The sequence below is a fragment of the Aethalodelphis obliquidens genome, unplaced genomic scaffold (genome assembly GCF_003676395.1).
Source record: "Aethalodelphis obliquidens isolate GAN/ISIS:26980383/991018 unplaced genomic scaffold, ASM367639v1 scaffold90, whole genome shotgun sequence".
In the NCBI taxonomy this organism is placed as follows: Eukaryota; Metazoa; Chordata; class Mammalia; order Artiodactyla; family Delphinidae; genus Aethalodelphis; species Aethalodelphis obliquidens.
The window spans coordinates 2,742,680-2,753,739 of NW_020838034.1; the positions used below are offsets into that span (position 1 = coordinate 2,742,680).

Here is an 11,060-nt window from a genome sequence, read left to right on the forward strand (position 1 = left end):
AGCTGGCCATGACTCCACAAGGGGCCTAATGAAACACACACTGCCAAGGACTGCCAAGGGTCAGGGCATGCCACCCCTGTCTTCAAGCCAAAGGTCTCTGATCAGTGGGGGCCCCTCTAAGAACTGAGTAACCTCAGGCATGATTTCTCATGCCACCGGGCGACTGTAACGAGGTTTAACCTCAATACCTCTTGGTTACCTTAGATACATAAGAAAAGACCAAATCTAGAGACTTAAAAGTGTTCTAGCCTCACTGAGAACACATGGCCTCTATTGATCTGCCTCTCACCAAAGCATCTGTCTTAACTGTTATTTCCTTGTCTTATAATTGCCTTCTACAGTGAAGAAAAACACTACAGAATCTTATGCCTTAATTTGTATAGTTCTTTATAATTCACAAAAGGAATTCACACAGATCATGTGATCTTCCTGACAACCTTATAAGGAAGGCAGGGGAGGGATTACTATCCCCACTTTACAGATGAGAAACAAACTGAGAGTCAAAGAGTGAGAGGACATGCAGCATGTGTCCGGTTGGGGTCCTGGCCTAGGCTTCCAAGTCTACCACCTTGGGATGTGGTGTGTCCTTGCTTCACACTACGCAATTCTGGTGGAAAGATGGCTGGCCAACATGAGGCCCACCTCCTGCGTTATATAGGGGCCTCACTGACTAATGGGAACAATGGCAACAATGCATCCTGGGCCAGGTTGCCTTCACCTCCCTTCACTTCCCTTACCCACAAGGAAGTGAAGACAGAGACCAAGTAACATGGTTCAAAGACATACAGCCTCAGGGAACTTAAACTCTTAGATTAAGTTCATTTAGAAGACACATGGAGATGAGCACTAAAGAGTGCCAGGGAGAAAAAGCATGTGTGTGGTGGAGGTGCGAGTACTGGTGAAGAGCAAAGATGAACCCCAATCCTGAGACCCAATGTTACCGAAGGCAGACCGATGTGGGCTACTGCAGACAGCCAAAAGTTGATGTTGTCTGTGTGACGGAAATGCAAGCCAGTTGCCTAAAAGGGAAGGAAAGAGAAGAGAATCTATTTCCACAGTTCTCAGGGTTCCCTCTGGGTAGAGCCCAGACCACAGCTTGAAGATTCAAGGGGTGGGGGCAGAGGACCCTGTGCTATGGATTTCCCATCCCCCCAGGACAGAGACACAAAAACAGAGAGAAACCACCAGGGATGGATGACCCAGTGGGTCATTTGGGAAGGATGGCACAGGGATGGGATTAGCAAGCTAGTAAGGCTTCCTGGAAAAGGGGAGTCCGGAGCTGGGATGGGAAGGAGAGGCGGGTTGGGTTGACTAGAGCAGCATGTCCTGGAAGTAACTTAAGGTGGCAAAGCTCACAAGCCTCTGAGTGTAGACTGTGGGTAGAAAAGTCTGCTTGGAAGTTCTCGTATCAGAGGCATCTCAAAGCCCACCTAGCAAATGCCCCTTGCTGCTAAGCATAGTACACACCGCCTAGCTGCAAGACACCAATTGAAACCCGTTGTTCCAGTGCAATGATTACTAGCACCCATTTTATCCTCAATAGTACCCAGGTTTGGACAATAAATTATATGGTCACCCCACTCTCACAACTTTGAGAACAGATAGTTTGAAAGGAAGAAGGTAGAAAGTAGAGACCTCTGCTCCCCACCTGGTACCGTAGCTGCTCCACGTCATAGATCTTCTTCAAGGGAACCACAGAGGGTGCAAAACAGTGGCCCAGCTTGGCCAGCAGCACTCCGTTCCGGAGGCTCTCCTCCAGCTCCACCGGGGAAGGAAGCTCCTCCTTCAGGCAGGCCTCCATCCAGCTGAGAGCAGAGAGAAGCTTCTCACCCCCTCTGGCAAGCCACAGCACTTCATTCCAACCACAAGACCTTCCCTCCCTCCCTCTCTCCCCCTAGGCAGCCTCTCACTCTCTCCTGCCTCCTGTTCCTGCCCTACTCCCAACTCCCCTCTCTGCCCATTGCCTGGCTGTTCCCACCTTCTCCCAAGCTGCCGCAAACACCTGGATTGGCCTATCCTCAGCCCCCACCCACCCTATACATCTTCCCTGACAGCTACTGAAGCTGCCCATCTTCAGTGAGGCTTAAACAGGCTCTTACCTGTTACATGATATAACCTCTCACTCAGTCTGGTTATGCATTTGACTGTTGAACCAAATTGTACCTGCTCACTTCTCTTATTCTGCAAGTTCTGAGAACCCAGGTATACAAAAGTCATGTCTACACAGCACATAACCCAGCTTTGATGATGATGAGGGGAGTAGGGAAGCCCCAGGGTTGAAGCGAGGGGAGCAGCACAAAGGGACAGAAAGGTCACAGCCCTTCGAATCAGAAGACCTGCTTTCCATGCCATCTCCCTCACTTCACCTCTCCGGGCCTCAGCTGTATAATCTGCAAAATGAAGATACCACCTGTACCTCCTGCTTCAGTGGGCAGCTGCCAGGATTAAATGACGTAATGAATGTGAAAACACTTTGAATATAAATGTAAAGTATTATTATGGCTGATGATGGTATGAGGGAGAGAATAAGGGCTTCTCCGCCTATTGGGGCCTATAGGAAAGATCTGTTTTCAAAGAGAGAGCCAGTCACACCTCCCTTCATGCCTTCCCTGACAGAAACACCCTGGTTTTCTATCTACCCCATTCTACCCACTTTCTCTGGAGAACATTAAAAATATGCTATTGATTAAAAGGAAAGAATTAAGCATTTATCCTGTCTTTAGAGCCAACATCCATTCACAGGAAATATGGGGTACAGAAGAACAAGTTGAGGGACACAGGAAGTGAAGAGACAAAGCCAGAATGTAGGATGTTCTACAGGACAAATGACCCGGTTTCTTCAACAAGTCAATGACATAAAGAACTGTTTATGTCAGTTCCAGATGAAAGAAGACTTAGTAGTACATAACAACCAAATGTAAAATGTGAACTCTTTCAGATCCTTAACTGAATAAGCCAACTGTAAAAATAGATGATTTTTTCAGACAATCAGGAAAATTTGAAGATGGCCTGGGTGTTGATCCAAGGATTAATGGATGACTTAGGTGGGTATTATAATGGTATTGTGGTTATGTAACCAAGTGTCCATATATAGAGATATGTATTAAAGTATGTAAGCGGATAAAAGGACGTGATGTTGTCTTTGTTCACAGATGGCATGACTGTCTTTGTAGAAAATCTGAAAGCATGATACCAGAAAACTTGTGGCGTTAATAAGTGATTATAGCAAGGTTGCAAAAGACAAGGTTAATATATAAAAGTCAATTGTGGGACTTCCCTGGTGGTGCAGTGGTTAAGACTCTGTGCTCCCAATGCAGGGGGCCTGGGTTTGATCCCTGGTCAGGGCACTAGATCCCACATGCATGCCACAACTAAGGAGCCCGCGAGCCACAACTACGAAGCCCGCCAGCCACAACTAAGGAGCCCGCCGGCCACGACTAAGGAGCACATGTGCTACAACTAAGAAGCCGGCAAGCTGCAGCTAGGAAGCCTGCAAGCTGCAACTACGGAGCCCACCTGCCGCAACTAAGACCTGGTGCCACCAAATAAATAAATTAAATAAATATAAAAATAATAAAATAAAATATTATAAAGCAGAAACTAACACACCATTGTAAAGCAATTATACTCCAATAAAGATGTTTAATAAATAAATAAACAAATAAAATAAAAGTCAACTGCTTTCCAAATCACCAGCAACAAACAAGTGGAATTTGAATTAAACACAATACCATTTACATTAGCACTCCCCAAAATGAAATACTTAGGTATAAATCTAACAAAATATGTACAAGATCTACATGAGGAAAGCTACAAAACTCTGATGAATGAAATCAAAGAACTAAATAAATGGAGAGATAGTCCATACTCATGGATAGGAAGACTCAATATTGTCAAAATGTTAGTTCTTCCCAACCTGAGCTATAGATTCAATGCAGTCCTAATCAAAACCCCAGCAAGTTGTTTTGTGGATCTCCACACACTGATTCTAAAGTTTACATGGGGGCTTCCCTGGTGGCGCAGTGGTTGGGAATCCGCCTGCCAATGCAGAAGACACAGGTTCGGGCCCTGGTCCGGGAGGATCCCACATGCCGCGGAGCAGCTAGGCCTGTGCGCCACAGCTGCTGAGCCTGCGCTCTGGAGTCCGCGATCCACAACTACTGAAGACCTCGCACCTGGAGCCCGTGCTCTGCAACGGGGGAGGCCACTGCAATGAGAAGCCCGCGCACCACGGTGAAGAGTGGCTCCCGCTCGCGGCAACTAGAGAGAGCCTGCGCAGAGCAACGAAAACCCAACTCAGCCAAAAATAAATTAAAAAAATAATAATAATAAATAAAAATAAAGTTTACATGGAGGCACACCCAGCTAACTCAGTCGGTGGAGCATGAGACTCTTAAAATTTACATGGAGAGACAAAATACCCAGAGTAGCCAACATGATATTGAAGGAGAAGAGCAAAGCTGGTACACTAACACTACCTGACTTAGCCACAGTAATCAAGACAGTGTGGTACTGGTGAAAGAATAGGCAAATAGATCAGTGGAACAGAACAGAGACCCATATAAATATAGTCAATTGATCTTTGACAAAGGAGCAAAGGCAGTACAATGGAGCAAAGATAGTCTCCTCAGCAAATGGTGCTGGAATAACTAGACATCGACATGCAAAAAATGAACCTAGACCTAGACCTTACACCCTTCATAAAAATCAACTCAAAATGGAGCATCAACTTCCAAGTAAAACGCAAAACTGTAAAACTCCTAGAAGGCAACGGGGAAACCTAGATGACCTTGGGTATGGCAATGACTTTTTAGATACAACACCAAAGGCACAATCCTTGAAAGAAATAATTAATAAGCTAGATTTCACTAAAATTAAAACTTCTGCTCTACAAAAGGCAATGTCAAGAAAATAATAAGACAAGCCACAGACTGGGCGAACATATTTGCAAAAGAAAATATTTGCAAAATACACATCTGAGGGAATTCCCTGACGGTCCAGTGGTTAGGACTCGGCACTTTCACTGCCAGGGACCAGGTTCAATCCCTGGTCAGAGAACTAAGATCCCGCAAGCCACATGGCATGGCCAAAAATAAATAAATAAAATAAAATAAAATAATTATTTAAAAAAAGACACATCTGGGCTTCCCTGGTGGCGCAGTGGTTGAGAGTCCGCCTGCCGACGCAGGGGACACGGGTTCGTGCCCTGGTCTGGGAAGATCCCACATGCCGCGGAGTGGCTGGGCCCGCGAGCCATGGCTGCTGAGCCTGCGCGTCCAGAGCCTGTGCTCCACAACGGGAGAGGCCACAAGAGTGAGAGGCCCGCGTACCGCAAAAAAAAAAAAAAAAAAAAAAGACACATCTGATAAAAGATTGTTACCCAAGATATCCAAAGAACTCTTAAAACTCAACAGTAAGAAAACAAACAGTCTGATTAAAAAATGGGACAAAGACCTTAACAGACACCTCACCAAAGAAAGATACACAAAGAAGATATACAGATGGCAAATAAGCATCTGAAAAGATGCTTCACATCATATGTCATCAGGGAAATGTGAATTAAAACAATGGTGAGATACCAATATACACCTATTAGAATTGTCAAAATCTGGAACACCGATAACACCAAATGCTGCTGAGGATGTGGAGCAACAGGAATTCTCATTCGTTGCTGGTGGGAATGCAAAATTGTACAGCCACTTTGGAAAGCCGTTTGGTGGTTTCTTACAAAACTAAACATACTCTTACCATATGATCCAGCAGTTGTGCTCTTTGGTATTTAGCCAAAGGAGTAGAAAACTTACATCTACATAAAAACCTGCACAAGGATGTTTATAGCAGCTCTATTCATAACTGCCCAAACTTGGAAGCAACCAAGATGATCCTCAATAGGTGAATGGATTAATAAACTGTGGTACATCTAGACAATGGAATATTATTCAGCACTAGTAAAAAATGAGCTAGGAAGCAATGAAAAGACATGGAGAAAATTTAAATGCATATTACTAAGTAAAAGAAGCCCATCTGAAAAGCCTACATATTGTATTATTCCAGGTATGTGAAATTCTGGAAAAGGCAAAACTATGGAGACAGTAAAAAGATGAGTGGTTGCCAGGAGTTGGGGGTGGGGGTGGGGGTGTGGCAGAGGGAATGAATAAATGAAACAGAGACTTTTTAGGGTAGTGAAACTACTCTATGATACTATAATGATGGATGGCTATGTCATTATACATTTGTCCAAACTCATAGACTATAGTATACAACATGAAGAGTGAACTCTAAGGCAAACTATGGATTTTGGAGGATTATGTGTTCAAGTAGGTTCACCAATTGTAACAAACATACCACTCTTGTGGGGGCTGTTGATAATGGGGGAGGCTATGTATGTTTGTGGGGAGGAGGCATGCGGAAAATCCCTGTATCTTTCTCTTAATTTTGCTGTGAACCTAAAACTGCTCTAAAAAATAGTCTGAAAGAAAGAAAAAAAAATATGCTATTTCAACTTTCCCTTTCCCATAGAATGGACTCTTGTCTTTTTGTATTTGCTTTGGGGGCAGGTGCCTGGGGTGGGCAGGGTGGGAAAGGGAGACCAGAAAGAGGCGGTCGCTCTGCTCACCGCTTGGCTTCCTCCAGCCGGCACAGGTACTCATAGGCGACGTTCTGCCGCCTCTGCTCATCCATTTCCTCAGCTGTGAGGCGTTCATCTGAGGAACCAAGGAGGGGAGCATTAGACAGAGGGCTGTAGCAAGCTTCTTCTTAACAGACTTTCTAAGGCAACTCTGCTCGGAAACCGGAGGCATCTCCCACATGTCTGTCCCCCTAGTCCCAGGACACTGGCTCCAATCTTCTCTCCCATCCAGTAAAGCTTTCCTAGTCAGCACCCTGTTAAAGGGAGGCCTCCCCACCCTTTAAGAGGGGATCCTTCCTGTATTGGAGGCATTCCTTCCCTTTCCCCTCTAGCCATCTTCCTGACCTCCCCCTTCCAAAACCTACTTCACTGTGCTTCCCTCAGTACCTCCTAGTAGGAATGTCCAGATCCCTCCTTGGCTGGGAACTTAGCTCCTCATTTTATCCCTAATTAGATTCTGAGTTCTCCAAGAACTGTACTTGTGTCATCCTCCTCAGGTACTCTCCCAGAGGCTAGGTTAACAGGACTAACTAGAACTCATCATTCAGCAGCCATTCATTCATTCAATACCTCCTATATGTCAGGCACTGGACTAGTGGACCCCTACTCTCAAGAAGTACAAAGATTATTATTAGAAGAGAAAAACATGTAAGTAAAAAACTTCAACCTGATGTGAGAAGTGCGATCATAGCTCATGAATAGTCTATGGACGTAGACATAGAGAACGGACATGTGGACACAGGGCGGGAAGGGGAAGGTGGGACAAACTGGGAGCGTACGATGGACATATATACACTACCATGTGTAAAATAGATAGCTAGTGGGGATAAGGTATAAAGCACAGGAAGCTCAGCTCGGTGCTCTGTGATGACCTAGATGGGTGGGATGTTGGGGGCGGGGGGAGGTCCAAGAGGGAGGGGATATAGGTATACATATAGCTGATTCATTTCATCGTACAGCAGAAACTAACACAACATTGTAAAGCAATTATACTCCAATAAATAAATAAAAATAGTCTATGGAAGCAGCAGAGGAAGCAAAGGATTCTACCTGTGAGTAGAATCTTAAAGAATGAACAGGCAGAAAGGGAGAAAAGGCAGTTCAACAGAGGGAACCACGTGAAAAAAAGCCACTCACTTGGGTTTAAGTGGAAGGACAGAGAATTTTAAAAGATCACAAAGGTGTATTTACTCTCCCTTTTGGTATAGGTCACCTGAGGAGTAAAATAGTCTCCAAGCTAAATAAAATGCAGACAATCTCTGACTCCCAAACTCAAGAACAGGAAATCCCTGAAATGAGACAGCATTCATATTCTGTCTTAGCCACAGCCTCCTTTTATCCTTTTCCCCCCTCTTCTCCCCTATCTCTCTAGTCTCCTTAGGGAAGACAATACAAAAGCCAACAAAATGAGAGAAAGCTACACACATACACCAAGAAAATAAAGTCAGAGAGCTTGAAAACAGAGACAGAGCTTAGCAAATGTCTTTGACTCAGCACTTAATGTTGTTCCAACTCTTTCTCTCTTTTCATTATGTTGCATATCCTGCAATATGATTGGGGCAGGGGCAGGGCTTCTTTGAATTGTCGGTTAAGCAAGTTAAAACACACACACAAACACACACACACACCCCTCCATGTTCAAATTGGAAAGCACTGGCCAATCGCAGGAAATCCATCAGTTCTTCTGAGGGGGGTGTACAAGAAACAAGTTTTGGTTGCTAAGCATGGAAAATAAACCAGTAAGTGAGTGACATCACTTCAGAGTTATGAATTGCGGACTGTGAGAGATGGGCGGGACTTTGTACATACACACAGAGTCTTAAAAAAAAAAAAATCAGTTTTCCTGTCCTTTTCAGATCTGGAACTAGCTTTCCTTCAACAGATAGGTGGACGTGGACTTCGCTTTTTGAATCCTAATGGAGAGCAAGGAAAAGGAGTAGATTTTGCTTTTCTTTCAGAAGGTCAGATGGAAACCTTTCCGCGGTCCCATTTTTCGGACCCCAGTCTCTCTTTCTAAAGCAGTGTTTTTGAAAGTGTGGTACTTGGACTACCCGCATCACAATTATGTGGGGTGACGGAAGAAGCACAGCGGTGCTTGTTATAAATGCAGATTATGGGCCCAAGTCGAGACCTATAGTTGCTAAAGCTCTGGGATAGGATTCAGGAATCTGCATTTTAAATTAGCTCCCCGGGTAATTCCGACACCGTCAAGTTTGAGAGGCATTGTCTCAAAGAAGCATCAAAAAGTCAAGGAAGCCCCCGCAGGCCTTTTTAGGCGTCCCGTCCCCCGGTAGCGCTTAGCAAGTATGGTAGCCAAGAGTAACTGCCGAATTTTTAAGGGGCCATCCAGACCACCTACATTCTCCCAGCCCAGGAGCCCCAGAATTTGGGAATAAGTGAGAAAACTCTTTGTAAGCTTTGAAGCGCGACACAGAAGTCGGAGCGTTTCGCAGCTCACAGGTTTACTCCCGCCCGCAGGAGTCCGGACTGAATGCTCCCTCCCCACTGAGCACAGTTCGGCCGCCCCTTGCTTGGTTGGCCCTGCGCCCAACCCCAGCCCCAACCTCTCCCAGGACCGCCGAGTCCCCGACCAGTGGCATCACTGCCGGACCCTTCTCGGCCCCTTCTGGCACTCACAGGTCGCCCGGGACGGGCCCGTTCCTCTCCCCTCCATGTTTCTCCTTCTTCCAGGTTTGAATCTCCCGCCGCCCGGCCACCGCCCCTCATCGTAGCCACAGGCAGACAGGACACGTCCTGTCTGTGCCGCAGGGGCCTCTGGGATTTGTAGTTCCAGGCTTGGGAGGTGCGCCGCCAGATGGGACGAAGGGTACTGTCCAAGACGGGGAGGGGCGCTCCCGGAGGGGAGCTCCCGTTCCTGTGGTATTTTGGGTCGCTGTTTCTCCAGGGCTCCTTCGCTGTTAAACCGTCTTATTTGAAGTAGTCCCTGCGCCTACCCCTGCCTCTATCATTTTCCCCTGGTATTCCCATTAACCCCCCACACACACTCTTCCTATAGTGTTCTTTGGTCCCTTTAACTTGAGGGCCTACTATATATATATATATATATATATATATATATATATATATATATATAAGGGAATATTAGCCATAAAAAGGAATAAAATATTGCCATTTGTAGCAATGTGGATGGACCTAGAGAATATTATGCTTAGTGAAACCAGACAGAGAAAGGCAAATACTATATGGTATCATTTATACGTGGAATCTAAAAAATAATACAACTGAATGTATATACAAAACAGAAACAGACTCACAGACATAGAAAACAAACTTGTGGTTACCAAAGGGGAGAGGGAGGCAGAGAGGGACAAATTAGGGGTATGAGATGAACAAACTACATAAAATAGAGAAGCAATGAGGATTTACTGTATAGTGCAGGGAATTATACCCAATATCTTGTAATAACCTGTAATAGGATATAATCTGCAAAAGCACTGCATCACTATGCTGTACACCTGAAACTAACACAATATTGTAAATCAACGATACTCAATTAAAAAAAATTCAAAGGACTGGATGAAGTTTTTGAGGAAGAGCTTGTAAAATAAGAAATGAGCAAAGGGCAGAGTGTTGGGGAACACTAGCATTTAAGAGGTGGACAGAGGGCAAGCAAAGGAGATGGAGAAGGAGTTGTCAGCACAGGAGAAGGACAGCCAGGACACAGTGGGTCGTGGAACCAAGTGAGGAGAGAGTTGCAAGGATATATCAGATACAGCAGGGAATCAAACAAGAAAAATGATTCAGAAATGATCACTAGATCATTGAGAGGTCATTGGAACCTTGGTGAGAACGGTTTCAGTCCCTGCTCCCTCCCCAAATCCTCCTCTCCCCTTAAGAGAGGCTACTCAGTGAAGAACAGACTGAGCTGCATATTTGGCTCTGGCTATGCTGTGGTAACATCCTGAAGGCCCAGCCCATGGGCAGAAACCGCAGGCTGCTAGGAGAGCCGGCCTCGGGCATGGGCACCATCTGTGGCACACAGCACCAGGCCTGCACGCAGCAGGCACTCAGCAGAGGCTGCCTGGCAAATGCAGGTGAGCCCAAGTACTTCCTTATAATTTTGTTTCTGGCCATGGCCTCTACTTAAAAGAGGCCTTTCTCCCAGATAAATGAGGACATTTGCTTTCTGATGCAGGCCACCCTTGGTGAGTTAGGGCAGTAGGTGCCTGTTGTCCTGGGGCCTGCTGTCCTCTCATTAAGCAGAACCTGGAGGTTGCAGATCAGTGGAGCTGGAAAAAGGAGTTCCGGGGGCAGAGAGGCTCTTCTGATCTCCAGACCCTTCCTGACCATCAACCTTTCACCCTGTTTCCAAATGTGAAACTACCACACAGAAGCACAGTGTATAAGAGTGCGTGTGTGTTCGTGTGTGTATGTGTGAAAGGGTTCACTTCTGGGACAACCCAAGCCTCAT

At 45.6% G+C, this 11,060-nt stretch overlaps 1 protein-coding gene across 5 annotated transcripts in view; it reads right to left on the minus strand.

Moving 5' to 3' along the window:
• The window catches only part of IQGAP3 (IQ motif containing GTPase activating protein 3), a 40,421-nt gene extending 31,076 nt beyond the window's left edge, over nucleotides 1–9,345 (minus strand). For 2 of the 5 annotated variants that reach the window (XM_027094961.1, XM_027094960.1), the window contains exons 1-4: nucleotides 9,266–9,345; nucleotides 6,617–6,704; nucleotides 1,649–1,805; nucleotides 942–1,019 (exon numbers count right to left, since the gene is read on the minus strand). In XM_027094961.1, coding sequence (XP_026950762.1) covers nucleotides 942–1,019; nucleotides 1,649–1,805; nucleotides 6,617–6,704; nucleotides 9,266–9,302 — 360 coding nt within the window. In that variant the 5' untranslated portion in view covers nucleotides 9,303–9,345. Of the gene's footprint in view, nucleotides 1–941; nucleotides 1,020–1,648; nucleotides 1,836–6,616; nucleotides 6,705–9,265 lie in introns of those variants that run through there. The other 3 variants (XM_027094959.1, XM_027094958.1, XM_027094962.1) reach the window with 2 other exon arrangements.
• Nucleotides 9,346–11,060: the final 1,715 nt, after the last annotated feature.